This window comes from Gracilinanus agilis, chromosome 6, assembly GCF_016433145.1.
Source record: "Gracilinanus agilis isolate LMUSP501 chromosome 6, AgileGrace, whole genome shotgun sequence".
NCBI classification, from domain to species: Eukaryota; Metazoa; Chordata; class Mammalia; order Didelphimorphia; family Didelphidae; genus Gracilinanus; species Gracilinanus agilis.
In genome coordinates this window covers 174132640-174155368 of record NC_058135.1, presented here as the reverse complement: position 1 = coordinate 174155368, position 22729 = coordinate 174132640, and the positions used below count along the sequence as shown (strand labels likewise).

The window sequence follows — 22729 nt, the reverse complement described above, 5'->3', positions numbered from 1 at the left end:
TGTGGAAGTAGTGTCCTGAGACTGTTAAAGGAGCTTCAGGCAGAGGAACAAGCAAGGGGACCACCAGGAGGCTTGACCCTGAGAACAACTAGACCTGAGACCTCAGGAGCCTAAAGAGCACAGACAGACTCTGGGCATGAGGATAAACCTGAGAGGGAGCATGGCTCGCAATGGCAAGCCAGTCACAAGAACCACAAAAGAGAAAGATCAACAAGAAGAAATCTTTAACACTCGACAACTTTTACACAGAAAAAATCCAGACAACAGAGCAAACAGCAGAGGAGAAAAAAGAAATAATCATATCCAAACCTTCCCCAAAAAATGAAAATTGGTAACAAGCTCTTAATGAGTTCAAATCTGAGATCAAGAGAAATATGGAAGAGATCTGGTGAGAGAAGTGGGAAATAGCTCAAAAGGAAATTAAGAGGTTAAAAGACAGAAACTCCCAATTGGAAACCAAAATTAAACAGCTGGAAAACAGGACAGATCAAACCGAAAAGAAAAATCATAAGATTATAACAGAAAACCAGTCTCTAAAGACCAGAATTGGGCAAGTAGAAGCCAATGATCTCTCAAGACAGCAAGAACAAATTAAGCAAAGTCAAAAGACTGATAAAATAGAAGGAAACATTAAATACCTCACTGAGAAATTGACATATCAAGAAAACAGGTCTAGAAGAGTCAATTTGAGAATCATTGGTCTTCCTGAAAAAACAGAAATTATTCGAAATTTGGACTCCATACTAAAAGAAATTACTCAGCAAAACTGCCCTGAAGTTCTACAACAAGAGGGAAATATGGACATTGAAAGGATCCATACATCACCCTCTACACTAAACCCTGAAAAGTCAACCCCCAGGAACATAATAGCCAAATTCAAGAGCTTCCAACTAAAAGAAAAAATTTTACAAGAAGCCAGAAAGAGACAATCCAGATATCAAGAAACATCAATAAGGATCACACAGGATCTGGCACCCTCCACACTACAAGACTGCAAAGCCTGCAATATGATATTCAGAAAGGCAAGAGAACTGGGTCTACAACCAAGGATCACTTACCCATCAAAATTGATTATATACTTCCAGGGGAAAGTATGAGCATTCAACAAAATAGAAGATTTCCAAGTATTTGCACAGAAAAGACCAGGACTAAATGGAAAGTTTGATATCCAACCACAAAAACCAAAAGAAATATGAAAAGGTAAATAAGAAACAGAGGGGAAAAAGAAAACTCTTATTTTAAAATCTGCCTCTTTAAGGGCTTCAATAAGATCTAGTTATTTGTATTCCTATATGGAGAAATGTTACGTGTAATTCTCTGTAGTGAACTCTATTTACTATGATAGTATTCCCTATTATAGTAATTAGAAGAATTATTCACAGGGAGAGGTTGGAGTACTAAATGGTCCAAGATGATATGGGGGTGGGTGGGAAAGAGGGGGGTGAATAGTAGATGGCACCAAGAGAAACTTGAATGAATAGGAAAAATAGGTTATTCTATTACACACAAAAATTGCTATTGGATGGGGGAAATGGTTTTAATTCTGTTTTATCACATCAGTGAGGCAGAATGATTTGTGGACTAGATTTGGGGTCAGGAAGATCTGGGTTTGAATCCTACCTCAAATACTCATTAGCTTTATGGCACTGAACAACTTATTTAATTTTTCTTGACCCCAGTTTCCTCATCTGTAAAATGAGGTAATCTGGACTTGATGTAGAATTCCAAATATAGATCTGTGCAGAAAAAGAAGGAACTCATATCTTAGGGAATGAATTTGAGGGGACTGGACCAGGGTACATCCAAGTGGAGACCTTTTGGAAGCAACTGGAAACATAGGATTCTAGAGCAAGTGCTGGTTGGAGGTATAGCTTTGAGAATAATCAAATTATTTGTTGAAATTTAGTTGTTGGATTACCTTTCTGAATGAAATGTAGAGGAAGAAAAGAAACCTAAAATTTCTTTGAGACAATCTAACCTGTGATCTATGTCCAAGGACATTAGGAATTATGTGATAGGAATAAGAACAAGAGCTAGAAGGAGTCATCTGGTTATCTTAGAGCAGTTCCTGCTAATGAGGGCAGAAGTGAGAGTGCAGAGAGATTGCAAAGACAATACCTGTGAGGGTTATGTACATATCTGAGGAATATGGCTTGGGAAGGAGGGAAACAAGATTTCAAGTGAATGAGATAGAATCATCAGTAAAGCTTTGCTTTTTAAAGAATGAGAAAAATTTCTCATTTCAATATTTCAAGTCAGAAGGAAAGGAACCAGTGAAGGTGTGGTAGAAGAAGACAAATGTGTAGAAACAAGATACTTGACTGTGGTCAGATCACAGATGGAAATATTGGCTCTTGAAGATAAGATGGGCTCTTCCACTGAACCTCAGATTTCTGGAAGGAGTGATAGGATAGATGTTGATAGAATATGCTGAACAAGACGGTGTTTGTAGGGTCAGCTCACACTAGATGGTGTTGGTCATTAGCTGTGAACAAAGTGGGGAACAAATAGTTTAAGGAAGGATTGGGAGTGCACGGAGAGATGAGGAGGAATATTGTGGACCAAGGGAGTTGGAGAGAGATGATGACTTGGCTTGCCAATTATATATAAGAAATGGCAACTCAACTTGACTTTCGAGAAATAAGATAATTCATACATCTTTGTATATTATAATTTACATACAAAATTATGCTGATTCATATCATTCTTTTAACATTTATGGAGCATACCCACATATAGCCATTTCCAGTTATAAAAATTCTGCAGTCTCCATTTATTCTTTTTTATTTTGAACATTTATAGTATGAAATCATATTCTTCCATGAGTTTTTATTCTCCTAACAGTTTAGAGATAAAATATGTATGTCTAACATTTTTAGCATTTGAAACTTGGTTCCAGTGTGTGGTATCTTGTTGGCTTATGGGATCTACTCATAAAAGCAGTACTAGGATTTTTTGACTTAACATATAATATGTTATCATATAAATTAGTCACCTAAAAATAGTTGCCCAGGTGGGTAGGATAGTCTCATGGCCAGAACAACTTTTCTTCTTTCACTTCTGTTCCTCACTGGAAATTCCCTGCCCTTCTCTCTTTTTCTACTAGGCCTACTGTTGCTTACCTGGATTACATTGCAGCACACCTCTACTTCGCACCTGATACAGGGCCCACTCCTGGGCAAAGGGGTGGGGGTGGGGATTAATCCACCTGAAGGAAAGTTCTTGTTTCCTCCATCCTTTCCTAGCTACTCCTCAAAGCTGATGTGTCATTCCTTTGCAATCACTTTTGGAGACTTAGAATTTTTGGCAAAAGCAGCAGAGTGGCCAGTGATTCCTAAGGCAAATAGGTGGTATGGTGGACAGTGCTGGACCTGGAAAAAAGAAGAGTTCACATTCTGGCACCATCACTGAGTAATTAGATGACCCTGGGTTAGTCAAAGTCAGTTTTCTCATTTGGGAAATGGGGCTAAAAATATCACCTATCTGCCCTAGTTGTTGTGAAGGTCAAATGAGATAACATGTAAAGTATTTTGTAAACCCTCAGATGTTATATCAATGCTAGTTGTTGTTACTATTAATAAGAAAAATATAGGATTTTATTATGGGTATATTTTACCTCAAATTTGGGAAAATCTTGTAGCTTTATTTTGAAGTACCCTGAAGTACCCGTTCTCCCCAGAAGTAGAATGGGGGTTGGTGGTGGAGGGTGGTAGAAAAGAAAGACCAAAATACATCTGGATCCCACCCCATGCCAAAGTAGATCTCCAGTGGGGCAGGATGCATCTATGTCTCTTCCAGTAGTGGAATTCAGGATGGAAGTGGGATTATCTTCAAACCATATCAGGAAGGGAAGACCGATCACTGACCCATTGAGAAACTTCCACCAGGCTTTGACCACTCCTCCCAGTTGAGTGTGGACACCCCTGGGTTGTCTCACACAAGAGGCTTTTGTTAGCATGTAAGGGATTGCTTCATCCTTTGAACCTATTGGTGTAGTGCCTGGCACCCTATTAGATGCTTGATAAATAATTGATGAGTTAGAAGGCCAGGAAAGGTCTTCTTTGATTTTCTACCTTTATCACAGGCAGAGAAGTTTTCATTCTCAAAGCCACATGAAGACTAGAGGTTTCTAGGCTGATATGGGGACTTTCAGAATAGGGGTGGAGTGGTAATACCATGGAGAGCTCATATATTGAAGGGCTGGGGCTGGTTATAAGAAAAGAAAGGCCAAGAAAACAGAGAGTTTCTATGGTTGTCCATCCCTCTTTAGCTCCCTTTCCATTCCTCTCTGTACCTCCATTTTTCAATCTTTATCATCCTTTGCTCTATTGCAATTTCAGCCCCATGTCAACAACAGTGCCTTGAAAGTCTTCTCACTGTTAGGGGCTTATATAGGGAGATAGAATCCTCTATTCTCCTGAAGTAGAGTGGGCTGGGAAAAAGATGTGTTCTTGAGATCTTGAAGATTGGGCATTCAAGTTCTATGCTTCAGGGGGTTAAATGGGATTTTTTGGACTGGGTTGGTAAAGGGAATCATTTAAAGTCAAATGATCTGGGTTCAAATTCTAGCTCTGCAACTTGACCTTGTGTGAGTCTTTTGACTGTTGCAAACCTTATTTTTCTAATCCATAACATGATTAATTTTGAGTAGATATCCCATAGCTGCCCTTCCAGCAGTACATCTATGAACCTAGAAACCTTGCATGTATAATGTTATTTCTGCATCATGTTCTGTATCCGAGATTATTGGATCATATTTAATCCCCTTAGTTAATAGATGAGAAAATTCAGTTCCAGAAGAGTAGAGGATTGTTGGATTTGGAGTTAGAAGACTTGCTTTTGGATCTTGGCCGAGCCATTAAGTTGATAGCTCTGTGACTTTGAGTAAGTCACCTCTACAGGCCTCATTTTCTTCATTTTTCAAATAAAAGGGGCTGGACCTGATGACCTCTCTGGGTCTTTCTGTTAATAAATCTAGGTTCCTTTGAACTCAATTTCCCCAACATTTTTTCACACCATTTTCATAAGGGCTGGCTCTTTGGGAAGGGGAAACGAGGTTAGAGATAGAAGGGGAAACTTAGGTGTCTTAAAAACAAAATATATAGGGGCAGCTGGGTAGCTCAGTGGAGTGAGAGTCAGGCCTAGAGACAGGAGGTCCTAGGTTCAAACCCGGCCTCAGCCACTTCCCAGCTGTGTGACCCTGGGTAAGTCACTTGACCCCCATTGCCTACCCTTACCAATCTTCCACCTATGAGACAATACACCGAAGTACAAGGGTTTAAAAAAATATATATATATAATATATATATATATATAAACTATTAAAAAAAGACTTCTAGAAAAACAACTGCTTGATCCCATGGGTCTATGGGGACATGACTGGGGATGTAGACTATAAGTGAACACCCTAATGCAAATATTAATAATATGGAAATAGGTCTTGATCAATGACACATGTAAAACCCAGTGGAATTGCTCATTGGCTATGGGGAGGGGTGGGAGGAAGGGAAAGAACATGAATCATGTAACCATGGAAAAATATTCTAAATCAATAAAATAAAATTTTTCAATTGAAAAAAATTAAAAAAAAATTTTTAAAGACTTCTAGTCCTGCCTCTTGGACTAGTAGTGAGAGGTGAGGCTCAGAGACATTAAATGCTTTACCTGAGATTATGCAGGGTAGTACCTGCCAAAATTAGGAATTGAACCCAAATCCTCTCTCTTTCTGGGGATCTACACAACCAAATAACTGTTCTGAATAACTGATTTACATATAACTTTTAAATTAAGTTGTTACCTTCATCAGATGATTCTTTTGCTGTTCCTCCCCCCCCCCCAATCCTATCTTCTATCTTAGAACTGATACTAAGTAAGAGCCCATAAGGGCTAGGCAATTGGGATTAAATGACTTGCCCAGGGTCACACAGCTAGGCAGTGTCTGAGGTCAGATTTGAACTTAGGACTTCCTGTCTCTAGTCCTGGCTTTTTATTCACTGAGTCTCACCTAGCAGCCCCTGCGTTTTATTTTTATTTTAAACCATTTTTTGTACTTGCAGTTTATTATTGAATTACAGTTTATCAGAGAGAGAATTGTTTTGTGTAGATTCTGGAAGGTAAATTAGTGTGTTTCTGAACTAAAATGTGTATAATATAGTTATGCTTGAGTCTTGGAAGCTAATTCTTGGCACTGGTTCGATCCGTTCCAGCTCTGACATAATAGTGAATGTATCCAATTAATTAACAGTTATAGTCATATAATACAATGTGTTATATTGTAAACACATAATAAAAGACATCGCCTTGAAGCTGTGTTATGGACTGGTTGCAGTGTGGTTTTCTTTACTATAGTCATTTTAAAAAAGGAAAAACATAAGGTTCGAACATACATTTATTTGATTGAGTCAGTATCATGGCGTTGAGAGTGACACAACCTAGAGAAATAAGTAGCCCCAAATGGAACTGATGGAGCTTTCCCTGAGAATGAAGGGAGAATACAGATAAACTTCCTAACAACTACTTGGCTAAAAGAGAGTGATGACAGATGGCTTTTTTCTCCAGCTTGTGTGTTCAGTTTCATTGCTTCAGCGCATGAAAGCATTTTGCCTTTCCTTAAAGGGCCACCTTTTACTTCAAAGATTTACTAAATGATCCATGACTAGAGATAATCACTCTAGTTGTGTTTGAATTGAGTTCCTGACTAGTAGCAAAAGGGTTTTCATTGGAGACTTAAAATATAGAGGCTCCCCTCTCTACTCCTCTCTGTCTGTCTCTGTCTCTGTCATTTTTGTTTGTTTGTTTGGTTAGTGATTAAAGAAACTATCATGGTGCCAGGAAGCTAAGGAGCTTTTTGCATAACATTCAAGACATGTCTTGCCCTCAAGGTGCTGACAATCTAGATGGGGAGATAAATCAAATTAGGGACAGAACTAGGAAATGGGAAAAATATGAGCTTGAACAGCTTTATAGCTGGAGATGAATGTGGTATATCACTGTGGTGACTTCTTTCCCTGCAGGGATCATGTGCAGGGCCACTTATCTTGGTCTTTGAGAGAAAGGGACAGATTGAACAGCTTGCTCTGAGAAGCTGATGACCAGATTTTCAGTTCATTCTTGTTCTTGTTCAGCCCTTCCCAACTTTTCAACACATACATGTGCATGTGCATGTACACACATGTATGCCTGTCTTGTGTTTTATATGTTAAAAGGCAGTGTTGCATAGTGGATAGAATACTGGCCCTAGAAATGAAAATCTGGGTTCAAATCTCAGCCAAGATATTTGTCAGTTGTGTGAGCCTGGGCAAGTCATTAAAATTTTTTCACAAATGAGGGTAATAATAGCACCCACTTCCTAGGTTTATTGTAAAGATAAAAGAATATTAAAAGTATTTTGCTAATCATAAAATGTCCTGTAAGTATTAGCTCGTTATCTAGTAAGTGCATAGTAAATATTTTTGAGTGAATGAGCTGGATATAATGAGGTTTGAATGGAACAGATTAAGTTGTATACCAAAATCAACCACATCCACAATAGCAAAATGCCAATTAGTCAGGACTAAAGAGAAAGAGCAATAGGTCTTTCCATATGGAAACTTTCTAAGTCTTTCTTACTTTCTAACTAGAGTTAGAGGATTTGTGTTCAAATACAGCTTCTAATGCTTTTTGAGAATGAGCAAGTGACTTAGCTCTTCTGGGCCTCAGTTTGCTCATCTATAAAATTAGAAATGGGACTAAATTTCCTTTCAGATCCTTTTCAGCTCTAGAGCTATGATTTAAAATTTTTATAGATAGTAGACAATAAGTGGTCTAGGAAACTGTCTAAATTTAGGTTTAATTGATTCAGGCAAGACCACATGACTGGAGGAGAAAACATAGGCATAACACATTTTTCCCATTCCTGGAATGTCATTAATAATTTCCTGGGCTATTGAATTACAGGAAAAATATTGAATTTCCTGATTAGAGAGAAACATTAATACCTTTTTTCTTTTTCCTTTCCCAGCAAGTAACTGGCAGAAGTTTTGGTGACAGAGATTTTCGAACAGGACTAGAAAATGGCATCCTGCTCTGCGAGTAAGTAAAGACTGATTTGAATTATTGCCCTTAAAGAGGTGGTGGTGTAGGAAATTACTATCCATAACATTTACATTCCCATTTGTTTTGACCTCAGTGATACTCTATGTGATTTTTCAAACTATGCTTCTGTTGTCACACTTGTTGTGAAGGTCCAGGCTGAAGTATGGTGAAGAGGTAGCTTTCTTCCTCTCAGTTAACACAAAAAGGGCTGTGATAGGTTGAATGACTTGCCCAGGATTGCACAACTGTTAAATGTCTGGGCTGAGATTTGAACCCAAGTCTTCTTTTGTCTAAGCCTACTGTTCTAACTTTCTTCCTCAGATAACACCAAATGAAAAGAAAATTTATCTTCTGTCTTTCTCTTTTGTCTCCTTTCTCTGCCCTCTCTTCCCTCATCTTTTTCTCTATTTCATTTCTTCTTTTCTATGCCTTTTTTCTCTCTCTCTCCTCTTCTTATTTCTTAACCATCTTTCTCCTCTGTTCCTTTGTCTTTCTTTTCTTTTCTCCTCTCCTTACCCTTCTTCTCTTTTTCTTCTTCAATCATTCTCTTCTTCTCATTCTTTCTCCTTTCTCCTCTCCCATTTCTCTGCCTGTTTTCCTCTTCTCTCCCTTCTCTGTCCTTCTACTTGCAGTTTTCCACTCCTTGATCAATGCAACAAATCATTTTTAGTGAATGTGATTCAAACAGGAACACGTGACTTTAAAGTTATTTGTTTTGTCTCCCTCTTTCACCGATCATGTGTGCTGTATCTTGGAATGCTGTCTAGTGGAGTCTTGAAGGGTTTTTTTTTCCTCAATAAAACAACAGAATCCTATTTTTAAACTAGTAATGAAATAAGCAGCAGCTGTAACAATTCTAACAGGAAGGACATGAACTTCACCTGAAGTTTTCAAGGACTGGATTTCATGTTACTCTGATTTAGATGCCGATAATGATTTTTTACAAACTTTTTTTAAGAAACAAAACCAAATTAAAATTCATTGTACTGTCTTTGAAATGTCTTTAAAGATCTAAACAACTTAACAGCTTAACAGAAAAAGGTACATTCAACTCTATGGCACAACAATTTGAAAGAGTAGCAGCATTTCTCTGTGATTTATCTCCTTCTCCATTCTTCCCATCTCTAGCATGGATTCCTCAAAATTGTGTTTGTTATTTACAAAGCCTGCTTCTATATATAACAATGTCATCTTCAGAGGAGTTACCCAGATGTGAATCTCAAGATATCAAGGCAAAGACATGTTTTAGGGATGTACAGATGCTCTTATACCCAGAAACCATAGGCATGCTCCTAATAGAATTCAGTTGGACCAATAATGCACTGCTGTATGATGACAAAATTCTTCATGTTTATTTTTAAGCTCTTTCTTCCTCTTCATCTTCACTACAAATTTCTTGAAACATCACCTCTCAGCTTCTTTGAGAGACAGGCAGCTTTCTCAAAGTGCAGGCCAAAGTGAGGTATTTGGATATTCTTTCCCCTTCCCTGGAGTCAGAGAATTATCAAATCCTGTTACTTTTTCAAACTTTACATATTTGGAGTTCCTTCTTTTGTATACCACATTAGTCTAGAAAGAGATGAGAACATTTGGACCTTTCATCTTTTTAGTATAAAATTTATCCATCTCCTAATGGTGATCCCCTTTCTCTTCCCTCGTGTTAACAATAAAGGGAATGGGATGAAGACAGAGGATTTCCAGCTGGAAGGAACCTTCATGATCACCTGGGTCAAACCTCCATTTTGCAGATGAAAAGATTCAACTCAGAAAGCTTAAGTGATTTGTCCAAGGTACAGAGAAAGAATGTGGCACAGTCAGGATGGGAACCTGCTTTAGTGATGGGAATTCTCATCAGCAGCTCCTTTCTTTTCTCTATGAGGTGATCATTTGGCATTAAAGCAGAATCATAGTCCTGCTATCTATCTCTCAACCACCAAATACCTCAACTATTGCCTCCAGTGGGCGGATAAGCTAATCTAGATGAAATTGTTGTGCCCTTAAGAAGAGAAAAGAGGTGGCATGAACAGAGAAGTTGAGACAATTAGTACATCATCTTGGACCCTGAATGCTTAAGACCTTCTGTCCAAGAGTCTGAGAGCAACGTCTTAAGAGAAAAGTGTCCTCAAGGGAGTTAGGTGACTCCATGTATAGAGGACCAAACCTGGAGGTGGGTGGACCTGGATTCAAATGTGACCTCAGATACTTCTAGCTGTGTGACTCTGGGCAAGTCACTTAACCCCAATTGCCTAGCCCTTAACCAGTCTTCTTCCTTGCAAATGATTCTTAATGTCAATTCTAAGACAGAAGGTAAGTGTTTACATGACAGGCGGGGGTAGGGCAGAGAGAGAGAGAGAGAGAGAGAGAGAGAGAGAGAGAGAGAGAGAGAACACAAGGAAGAGTAGCTTCCACCTTTTTAGCACACAGAGCCAAAAAGAAAGTTTTAGCTCTCAAAGTCAAATAGCATCAGAAACCAATAAGTTGAGTTTTAGACATTCACTCAGTCAGTAAACATTTATTAAGGACCTAGTCTGTGCTAGGCACTGAAGTGACAGCATATGCAGGTAGAAACATCTCAAGGGTGATTGAGAATGGGAATGGGAAATTTATGAGACAGGTCAGGACTTGAGAGTCATCTACATAAATGTGACAGCTTAAGGGATGACATCACAAATGGATTCTGATCGAACACTCAAAGCTTTGTGTCCCTTTTGGAACACCACTTTCCACTGTAGTTAATTCTGTAAATAGCTTCTCTCCCCCCCATCTAGATCCCAGGCTCCAAACAGCATCATGACTTCTTTACCTTTGTAATTCCTGTAATGCCCAGCATAGTGGCTTGTGCAGAGAACCTTGAATGAACCAACTAGTTGCTTTTATGGTGTGCTGATTAATTTTAAAAGCAATGATAAATTGGGAGGTTTTGCCTACAATTTTTTCAGCTTGATATCTGACATAGATGACTCTTTTAAAGGGTCTTGAAGTTAGACGACCCCTGACCTAGCAGAATGTGCCTTCACAACACATTTTAAAAGAATGTATTTCTTTTTAAACAGTTGGGTGATTTACTCACACTAGTAATAACAATCTCTTTTGATTAGAGCTTTAGAATTCTTCATTCCAGGACTAAAATCCTCATCTGGACTTAATTCATTTCTTACTTTACTTGCTGCAGTTTCATCATCTCTTATTTCATTCGAGATTCATTGATTTGATTTCCAGAGAGAAAATTCCTCTTTCTCAAATTTTGTAAAAATAGCAGTATTTCTCACATTTCTGTGTCTGACCTTTACTTCTTCCATTCTTATCATCCATACTTTATAGGCCTCAACATATTGTTCATTCTTTGTCTTTTCTCCATCAGATGTAAAATCAAAGAGTAGGAGTTGAGAGGGACCCTAGTCCAACCCAAACAGATTCCTTATTTCCTCTTTTCCCACACAAATGATAAGCATTCACTATTTGAAAAAGCAAGACAGTTAGGTAGGAAAGGATTCAGAGTCAACTGTATGCCCTCAGGTAGGTCACTTAACTTCTGGTCCTCAGTCTCACATTTGCATAAAGAAGGGGAGTGCCTTTTGTTAGTTTACAGTCTCAGGTCATCAAAAAGATAATAGGTTGAGGGATGTTCAGATGGTGTCAAACTCAAATAGAAATGGGAGCCACTAAATGATAATAAGGACCCTTGCAGGCCACACATGGACGCTGAAAACCATTTATTATAATTACTTATGTTTTGTTATCTTTTTATTTTACTAAATATTTCTCAATTGCATTTAATCTAATTTGGGCTGTACTTGAGGATGTTGTGGCCACATGTTTGGACACCTCTGCATTGAACAACTTATAAGACCTTTTTCAGCTCTAAATACAATCTTGTGTTTGCCTTTTACTGGCCCTCTTTTCTCTATATCACTTCTGAATCCTGATCATCTCTCTTATACTCATTAAATTTAATTAAAGTTTGTTTTTTAGATCAACCTCTTAATCAATAAGCATTTGATAAAAGTGAATTCTTAAATGCCTCTTCTGTAACAAACAAATCTCTAGAGAGTGGAGATACAAAAAGAAAAATAATAGCAGCCCCTGCCCTCAAAAAGCTTATATTTTATGAGGGTTAACAATAAATATACTCATACGATGACCAACTGCGAAAGACTAAACTATTATCAGCCAAGCAGGTTCCAGAGTTATCTACGAGAAACACATGATGAAAAATGCTCCCCACAGCCAAATAAGAAACTGTTGGAGTCTAATTTGGGGAGTGGGAGAAGGGCAGGAGAGAGAAAATCTGATTCCTAAAATGTCAGAAAACAATTGTCAAAAATTGCTTCTGTATGTGATTAAAAAATAAAATAAAAAGCATACTTGTAAAAATCTACAACAATAAGTACATACACATACACATTGTTATTAATGACAAGACAAGAGGCCCTTGGAATCCTTTGGCCCTTCATCTTTGAGTGCTGGTTTTTCAATGTGTTTTTAGACCTCTCTTTATGCTACCAGACTCTGGGTCAAAATTTTTCTAATTTTTGTCTGTGTATATCCTTGTTAGAACTTTTTTTTTTTATAGCATCCTTGACCCCCTCCAGCATTGCTGATTCCCAGAATGAAATAGGTTTTTCTAAGAGTTGGTGATTGCAGTAGAAGGCAAAATCTTTGAGGGCAGCCTCACAGTTCTAACACATAGCAAAGGTTTACAGTAGCGTTATTTTAGAATAGGAACAATAATTATTGGCAGATCCATGAAAGACAGTGTGGTGTAGTGGATGGAGGCTTAAACTTGAGGTCAGGAAGCCTTGGGTTTAAATCTCCCTTCAATCATTTACTAGCTGTGTGATTTTAGGGGGGGAAAGCCCAACATTAATTTCCCTGGGCATCAGTTTCCTTACCTGTAAAAGGAGAGATTTGGATTTGATGACCTCAAAGATACCATCTACCTTTAAATCTGTGATCTCAATTGAGAACAAACCCAGTAGTGTTTAGAGATGTTATTTAAGAACAGCTGCTTTCCTCATTTGAAATTGTGTGGTGCTTCTTTGTAACTTGGAAAGTAGAGATTTGGTTGGCATCTGATGATAAGGAATGCTTAAAACCTCCAGTTGACAAATATGTAAATTGCAACTGGGAACCCTTTCTCTTTGTTCAAGGCTAATCTTGTTATTATTAGTGGAGCCAATCCTAATGGTGTTTGCAGCTGTGTTTAGGAGCCAATGTTCAGTGTGTTTGGTAAAACATTTCTGTGTTCCCAAAAAAATTCCACGGTTCTGATCAAATGGAAGGACATTCATGGGCACAGGGCTACTGAAGATTTCTCCTTCTATCACCCTAGTTTCTGGGCAAGGTCTCGTTTATTTTTTAAAATTATTTAAGTTAATTTCTCCTGCTCAACTAGAATTCAAATATTTTCTTTGTCAAGTGATTTTAGTAAGTTGGGCTTATTCTTTGCTGTAGGTCTGATCTCTGTAGTATTTTACCTTTTATGGCATTTGAATGAGGGACAATCATGCTCATGAGGGATGAGAAGTAGAAGAAAATTTATTCTAGCAAAACTGTTCCTGTCTTCTTTTTCTGGGGGAGGTAAGGGAAGTAAAAGAGGGAATATTGTTTGTATTTATGTTTGTATTTGTCACACAGTTGTCACTTCTAGTATTAAAGCTTATCCTTTTACTAATTTCTATGCTTTATTTCCCCATTGTCCACTGAAAATTCTGTCTGGCATTCAAGGTCCTCTCTAATTTGTCCCCAGACTACATTTTCAACCTTACCTGCCATTGTAACCTCAACCATTTACCAATATGCAAGAGTCCTTTACTTTCATGATTTCATGCTTCTGTCCACCAGGTCCCCTCCTGTACCTTTTTTCTTTTCTTCCTACCCTAATTCTTCTCTCTCTTTTCTTTTAGTTTCTAGATATAGTGATTTCTGTCTTCATTTATTTCACTTATCTTCATTTATACTTACTTATTCTTAAATACAGAATAAACATTTGTAGTTTTCTTTGTTTTGTCCTACCTCTTGACTACCAAGGGCATTTTCATTATCCCTTTAAGGATTTGCCATTCTCTAGTCTTTGAAAGGCACAATGGATAATGATAATGATCCTGTTTTTTAGGTATGAAAATTGAGAGACCAGGTATAGTAGTACTTGGTAGTAAATGCCTCTAGTCCCTGCTGCTGGGGAGACCGAAGCTGTTGGATTACATGAGTTCAGGAGTTCTCGGCTGCAGTGAACTAATGAGCCATCTCCACTAAGTCCAGCACCAACATAATGACTGCTTCTCTCTCCATCTTTCCCTTCTTCCCAGTGGAGAGGGCCACTAGGTTACCTAAGTAGGGATGAAGCAGCCCAGATGGAAAAGAGCAGGTTAAAGCTTCCATGTGGATAAATATTGAGATTGGCTATGTGTGGCTGTCATACTTCCAGCCTGGATACTCTCAGAAGAAAAAAAAATGAAAAAAGAGGAAATGGAACATTAAAAAGTTAAAGCTATATAATTTTACAAAGTCACTGAAGTTATATCTTAACGTTCTGGGTTCCATGTTTCAAACTCTTGTTAAAGCATATTCTACACCTTGATTTTCCTGTTTTGGTTTTTTGTTTCCAAATTCCCATGGCTCCTTGTGTCTCTTTGCTGTCACTTTTGAACTTGGTAAAAAAGCAAAAAACCAAACCAAAGCAAAAACCTTACTATTGCAGTTATCTGAGTGTATGAATTCTCATGATTTGCTAAACCTTATAATTTAAGGCCATAGGGAATTTGGTATTAACTTTAATACATACATGTCCTTTAGGAGTCTGGTAGGAGACTAGTAAGGTAAACACACATGGCAAATTTTATCACCTATGTTAGATTGACTGCTTTATGAGGCCAGAGGTGGGAGAATGTGTTATTTGGAAGGATACTGGTGGACTGGCTGAAATATCGAATATGTGAAATTCAGAATCATTGAATATGTGAAGGGTAGTGGCAAGAGATAAAGCTAGAAACACAGGATAGATAAATACATTTTGTTAAGAGCTACATTCATGTTAGTCATTTGGACAGTGGACAGAGTATGAGATTTTGAGTCAGAAGACCTGGGTTTGACTCTTGTTACTACTTGTGTGACATTGACATTTGTTTCTCAGGTCCTAGGTTTATGAGAGAGTTGGATTCGATGGCCCTTCTGGTTTTGTAGTACATTTAACTTAGCAGTTCTCTACTTTTGGAATGAGGAGAGGAAATATGCTTCTTATGTGTTTTCACTAATTTTCACTTTATTTAGTTTGGCTTCCTCTTAATAATTTTTTTGATTGTATTATTTTAGCCGTTGTATATATTATTTTTTTGGTTTTGATTATTTTATATCTGGTTTGTTCATAAAAATCTTCCGATGTTTCTTGGAATTCCTCATATTCATCAGGTTTTACTATACCATAATATTCAATTATATTACCATCCCACAGTTTTTAAGTTCCTAAAAAAATTTACAAGCATTTATTATTCTCCCATTGATCTCTCCTTCAATAGAACAACAACCCCCCCCCAAAAAAAACCCTTTAAATCAATATTGATGACACAGTGAAACAAATGTCCACATTGACCACGACTAACATGTACACCTCATTTTGGATTTTAAGTCCATCATCTCTCTGACAGAAGGGAGGAGGTGTGATTCATTGTCAGTATGGAACTCATGGTTTGTCATTACATTCATTAGTTCTAAAGTCCTTCAAGCATTTCTTTCTTTCTCATTTTGTCTTTGTATACATTGAATTCCTAGTTCTATATACTTTATACTGTATTAGATCATCAAGGTCTTCCCAGTTTCCTCAGAATGTGTCCATTTGATAATTTCTTATGTCTTCTTAAGGAGTCCTATATGTTTCAGTTAGGAGAGGTTAAGCAGCTGCTTTTTACTCTGCTGCCATCTTAACCAGGAAGTCTCACTGATAATTTCTTAGAATATATACTGCAGTATATGTAACAGTTTTTAAATTATTTATTTATTTATTTAATAATTTTAAAAAAAACAACAAACTTCTTACTCTCTGTCTTAAAATCAATACTAGTACTGATTTCAAGGTACAAGAAAAGTAAGGATTAGACAATTGGAGTTAAGTGACTTGCCAGGGTCACATAGCTAGGAAGTGCCTGACGTCACATTGAACCCATGTCCTCCCAATTTCAGGCCTGACTCTTTATCTATTGAGTCACCTCCATGTCCTTACTTCAATTTATTTAGCCATTCCCTGATAAGTGAATACCCCCTTAGTTTCTCTCTCTTTTGAGTACTATATAAAGAGCTACTGTAAATATTTTTGGACAAATGAATTAATTTCTTTTTTTATTTGGTATACAGTCCTATTACTGATATAGTTATGCCAAAAATATATGCATATAATAGGTGATCTAATGTGTGGCTAGCTTACATTTAAGTTATGAAAGAACTTCTTAGGAGAGAAATAAAAAAATTTCCCTGTTGCTAAAATAATTCTCGAAAGATAAAAGATCTGTGACAAACATTTGTTTATGCCCTAGTCGGCGAATGGATTGCTTAGACCTGGAAAGTAGACTTAGCTTGGATTTTTATTGTGTTTTGAACACATGATCCAGCAAAAGAACAATATATATTCATATCTTCCAAGTTAGGCTGGTTTCAGGACCAGTTAATTTTAAAAAAATGTTTATTTTGAATATTTTCCCCTAGTTACATGTTTCATGTTCTTTCCCTTTCCCCCAAACCCCCCCAGTCCCCCTTAGCTGAAGCACAATTCCACTGGGTTTTACATGTATCATTGATCAAGGCCTAATTCCATATTATTGATAGTTGGACTAGAGTTATCGTTTAGTGCAGGACCAATTAATTTTAAAGCAACAGCAGCAACAATAATGATTCCAGAACATAAAAGAATCTTAATTTCAGGAACTGGTGAGAGAGTTGGTGGTTTTATTCTGTTTATGAAACTGCCTGTAACTCAAATCATGATCCTGTAGTGAAAGATCATTAAAGCTAATATATTTGTGAATGCCTCAAGTACATATTCAAGTATAATAATAAAGTATCACTTGGTACCTAGAAATCTATTTGCCTCATTTTTTCATCCATACATTTAGTCATCAAATATTTATTTAGTGTACTATATGCATTGGTGGCATTGTATTAGGTATTGAGGGAAAATATGGGAAAAGAGTGGGAATTCTTTCCCTTTGAGAGCTTCAGTCCCAATTAGAAAGATAAGATATTTATACATTGAATAAGCAGTAGTAAAAGATGATACATGAATTTTTTTAACCCTTCTCTTCTTTTTTTAGACTAAATACCAAATATTAGTTTTAAGGCAGAAGAGTGGTAAGGGCTAGGCAATGGGGACTAAGTGACTTGCCCACGGTCACACATAATTAAAAAGTGTTTAGGGCCAGAATTGAACCTAGGACCTCTCATCTGTAGGTCTGTTTCTCAACCCAGTGATCTATGTAGCTGTCTCATGAATTGGAAAATATGGATGAGAACTTCTAATTGGAAGTGGATACATTAAGTATGAAATGGAAAAAACCATAGGCTAAGCACAGTAGAAGTTTTCTATTGAGGAACAGTACAAAAGTAAAGAGAAAGAGAATAGTAGTTTGAAGACTGCCAGTTGAAGAACTTCAACTTTATTCTTAGGCATCAGGGAGCCACTTGGAGTTTTTGAGTAGGGGAGTAACATAATAAATTCAGTGTTTTGAGAAGAATAATCTGGTGACAATGCATGAGATGGTTTGAATGGAGAGAAGACCTTGAAGTTAGGAGACTCATATGATATTCTCAAGACTGGTACAATAATCAAAGAATAATGTGATGAGGACTAGAATTAGGATGGAAGCAGTGGACATTGAAAAGAAGGGACAGATTGAAGAGGTATTTTTATAGAAAAATTAGTATTTGGGCAACTGATTGGATATGTTGGATAAAGGTTGTGCAGAGGTTTCAAACCTGGGGTATTGGAAGTTGGAGTGACAAATGGCTGATGAAAATAAGTTTACTTGTGGGCATTTTGAGTTTTAAGGTTGTAGGTTATGTAACTGAAGTTGAAGATAGGAGATTGAAGTTTAGACGAGAGGTGGTCCTTGGGGATAAGGGCGTGAATACTGCCATTATAAAGGTTAAACTGTGAGGTTGGATTTATTGAGATTATAGATTAAAAAAAAACATAGCTTTGGTGAGTACCTATAGCTGTAGGATGTATATAAAGATGGTAGAAGAGAAAAGTAGAATCAGCCTAGGAGACAGGGAAAGTGCCATCTAGGATGTAGGAGGAAAACCAAGCATGGTTTTCCTCTAGAGAAAAGAAGGGAGAATGCAGTGACCAGTTATATCATTTGCAGAGAGTTGAAAAGGAATGTGGCCTAAGGGGGAGGGGGGTAGGGTGGAAATGCTGGATCTGTCAAGAACTAAGCCATTAAAAGCCACTGAAGTAATATGAGAATGAAGATTTTTAGGAAGGAAACAGAGACAATGAAATTAAGCTACTAAGAGGGGTAGTAGTGACAATGCCAAGATCTAGATAACTAAAAGCAGTGAATGATATAATGCTCTTTATATCTGCTGATGGTGCTCCACATGCTAGCCTCTTGTTTTGGGTTTGTTTTGATGGTGGACAGGTGGCAGTTCTGAAGTCCTAGTGTTATTTTGCTTTAGGTAAGCTTAAAGTGAATGAGTTGGTGCATTGTTGGGGCATTGAGAGGAAAGCATGGTGGACAGGTAGCAGGTAGCAGTTCTGAAGTCCTAGTGTTATTTTGCTTTAGGTAGGCTTAAAGTGAATGAGTAGGTGCATTGTTGGGGCATTGAGAGGAAAGCATACTGTGCATTGACGAAAAGGTGGCAGGAAGTTAGTTTTATTTAATGTAATATGTAACACCCAGAGCTGACAATAATAATTTACATGGACTTAGACTATGAGCACTCTCTACGTACCCCCTAACACTTAAGGAATGGAGTTTAATTTGCTTTACTGCTTTTTAAGGGGTGGAAATTCTCTTTTCTTCCCTCTCTGGTTCTACATTTTAACAGTTTAGATATTTAGTCATCTTTTACCTATGAAGGCTTCCATTTGTGCCCATTCCAATTGAAGGCACTTGATAAACCCTTCAAGATCTAAATTATTAAAATTCTTGGTGCTCAGAGTTCTGTCTGAATAGTTGCTGAATTCTTAGCTAGCATGGCTTCAGAAGCAGACCCCAGACCCTTTCACCTTCCTAGAGTCTGGTCTCAGAGTAATGAGTCCTGGATTGAGAATTCAGTGGACTCTGTTATGTTGGCTACTCGTGTATCTTCATGCCAAACCATCATTGGCATCATTCACTTGGCCTGGCTCCAGGTATTTGGGGCACCAAGGCTCATTAAGCATTAGCTTTTAGGTTCAAGTGAGGACATCTGGAGCCATTTTATTTTAGATCCTTAGCGGTACAGTGGTCCAAGGGAAAATTGCTATTTGTATGGCACGCCTGTTTTGGATGGGGCCCCATATTTAGGAAGATGTCAGATTCCATCTCTACCCTCACCTGACTTGTTGGGAAAGAAGAAAACAGATGGAGAACTATGGAGAAGAATCTGCATACCCTCTGAGCTGCAGAATGCCCCAAGTTTGAGAGTATTTTGGCAGCATTGCAGTCTAAATGGCCCTTAGTCTCTACTACTAAAGAGAGACTTCTTAGAGATACACAGAGCACAATGTGGAATAGGGACCCCATTCATTCTGCTCTCTGGGCACAAATTATAAAGGTCTCCTCTGTGTGTGTGTGTGTGTGTGTGTGTGTGTGTGTGTGTGTGTGTGTGTGTGTGTGTGTTTAAATGAATTCCATCATTTCAGGAACCCTCACCCAGATGTATAGTAATGCTTAAACATTAAATATTTTATGTAATAGCAATGGCCCTGGTGAAGCACAGATCTTCTGTTCTTAATACTTAATGTGAACTCTCCAGTTCTAGTAGGGAACTGACAGATTTCCTTTAATGTTATGGAAGATGGTTTGGAAACTATGCAAAATAACTTATCTAGTAAGCCCTTGCCCTCCAACATTTTGGAATTTCCACTCCTTAATCTCATTCTGTTATTTAATACTTATTAAATAAATGCAAATTGAAGTAATTTTTTATATCCCACCTCCTGAACAAATTTATCCCACAATTGTTGGAGTAATTGACTCCTTTTTAAACCTCAGTTAACAGCGACAAAAAATTCTTTTTTATGTTTAGGGGAAAAATTTAGCATAACTCATTGCTTGTCTGTAGCAGTTACTTGCAGGATTTGATGGGTGAGGATTAAAAGTCATCTTTATTTTATTCCTTTAATCTATTACTTGAGCATCATTCATTTAAGATCAGATTGTGTTGGATGGTTTCTAAGAAAATGCGTTTTGTAACATTAGTGTTTTGAAGGAGTTGGTCGAAATATTTCCCCCTCTTGCTTGAGTCATTTCCCCCTCTTGCTTGTGTAGTAGTGGTGTCTTTTAAAAAATCATTTTGCAATGAAGAAGGTATTTAATTTTTTTCAGGCCAGCAAGCATCAGAATGTCTACTAGATTCTTTCCACCACGTAGTATAGATATGTGTGCATCCATATACATACCTACCTGCATTATGCCAAGACTATTGTTATAAGGATTACTTGATTAGGTTCAGGAAGAACTTTAGGGATGATTTATTCTGACTCCCTCACTTTACAGGTGAGAAAATGTGGCCTCACTGTGATTTGCTTGTAGTCACACTAGTAATAACAAGAGCTGAGATTCAAAATTAGATTCTCCTAGGTCAAACCCAGTTTGCTTTCCACAATACTCTGACCCTTGTTCTCACTTTTTCCAACCTTGCCAGTTGATTCTGCACATACCGTTTACTTCAGTAGTCCCATAAATGGTCCCCCAGTGATTCAATTGATAATGCACACCATTGTCTGATTAACGAAGCATTGTAATTATGCCATTCTCCTGATTAAGATCATTTTCTGTGCTTTGCCTACAGAATTAAATCCAAAATTCTTAGTTTTCTGGCCAAGGCCTTCCACAGTCTTTTGGCAGCCTACATTTTCAGCTTCTACTCATTCTCTTACATTCTTTCTCCAGGCTCTAACCAAATTGCACGATGGTCTATTTTTTCAGTATGGCTTATAAAGTTTTCTCTGCTTTCTTACTTTTGCTTCTGATACTCCCTTTGCCTGATAGGCTTTCCCTTTACTGAAGTCTTACCTGACTTTCAAGATTTGTTTCAAATCCTCCATCTTCTGTGCAGCCTCTTGAGATCATACTTCTGAATTCTGGTAGTATTTTGTACTGCTTATCTGGTAATTACCGGGTTTTGCCTTGTATTATGCACGTCTCTAGACTTTAAATTCTTGGCGGTCAGAGAACATTTGATTCATTTTTGCAATACTACACAGTACCCAACATATTACCTCACATGTAGAAGTTAATTTTAATCAATATTCATTGAGTAAAATGAATAACTCTTTAAGATATCTATAATATCATTAGCACTTTGATAATTGGCCATTGTGTTTGAAGTTCACACTATAATTTAGTTGTTCTTGTAGTCTCGAGGTGTTTAAAGCATATCCAGAAATAGATTCCTAACCTGATTTTGTGCATTTCCAGATAATTAAAGCCCAGTGCCATATGGGAAGTTTGCTACTCTTTTCTGAATGCATTCAAGAGCAAATTGAACCTCAGCCTCTTTTAGCTTTTTTGCTTGAAGCTTTTGGTCCCATCTTTAGATGAAAATGCTTCTCTTGTGAGGCTGATCCTTTGCTCTCCTAATGCCTATGGCCTTCAGTGACATATTCTCCAATAGTTTGAATGAAATCAGTTCTGAATAAAATTACTTTTTTGTGTTTCTTCTCTGTACCAAACCAAATAGAATTATGTGCCTCCCAAGGAGAAAGAGCAGGGAGCTTTTCTTCTCTTTTTTCTATCAGGGAAGTGACTGTACATATTGGCAAATTCCAAAGCTTCATTGCCTCCTTCTCTGTTCTCTTCTTCCCACCCCTCTATCTACACCTCCCCACCCCCCAAACCAACTTTCCCTTAGAGGACAACTTGGTGAATTTTTATCTTCCTCCCTCCCCCTTTCCTATTATTCGATGTTGCTATGGCAACAAGCAGGCAGCAACTTAGTGAAATAACAAAAACCAGTGGGAATGAGCTCAGAGTGTCAGCTGATCCTCACATGAAGTTCTATTTCTCCCTGTTCAACTATAGTCCTGGCACGTAGTGGATTGGAAGCGTGGAGTAGGATTTTTAAAAAAATTAACTCTTTAAAATGTTAATGGACCTAGAATCCCTTGTTGTTTCAATACTGTTGTCTTGGTGATCCAGCTGTTTTTATTTTTTGATATACATTATTAATCAGCACATATTCACTGAACACCTACTAAGTCCAACACACTCTGCTAGGAACTACAGGGGCAGCTGGTAATGGCAGAGAAGGTTGTTACCCAGAGGGACAGAGTCAATTGCTGCTGGATTTACACACTAGTTGTCTTCTAAAAGCAAGCTCATTTCCATGTCTATTGTTTGAAACTCCGAATGCCCCTTTTCCATTTCAAAAAATGTGATGAGGCAAATGTTTAGTTTTCAAGGCTAATTGACACAATTCTTGATTCTATTCAACCGATATTTCTTATGTGTCTGGTATG

General features: G+C 37.6%; 1 protein-coding gene across 1 annotated transcript in view; it reads left to right on the top strand.

Annotated features, from left to right (window-relative positions):
• The first annotated feature begins 7242 nt into the window (after positions 1-7242).
• LIMCH1 (LIM and calponin homology domains 1) overlaps positions 7243-22729 on the top strand; it is a 232811-nt gene continuing 217324 nt past the window's right edge. The window contains exons 1-2 of the mRNA XM_044681742.1: positions 7243-7287; positions 8000-8070. Of these exons, the coding sequence (XP_044537677.1) occupies positions 7243-7287; positions 8000-8070 (116 nt within the window). The remainder of the gene's footprint in view (positions 7288-7999; positions 8071-22729) is intronic.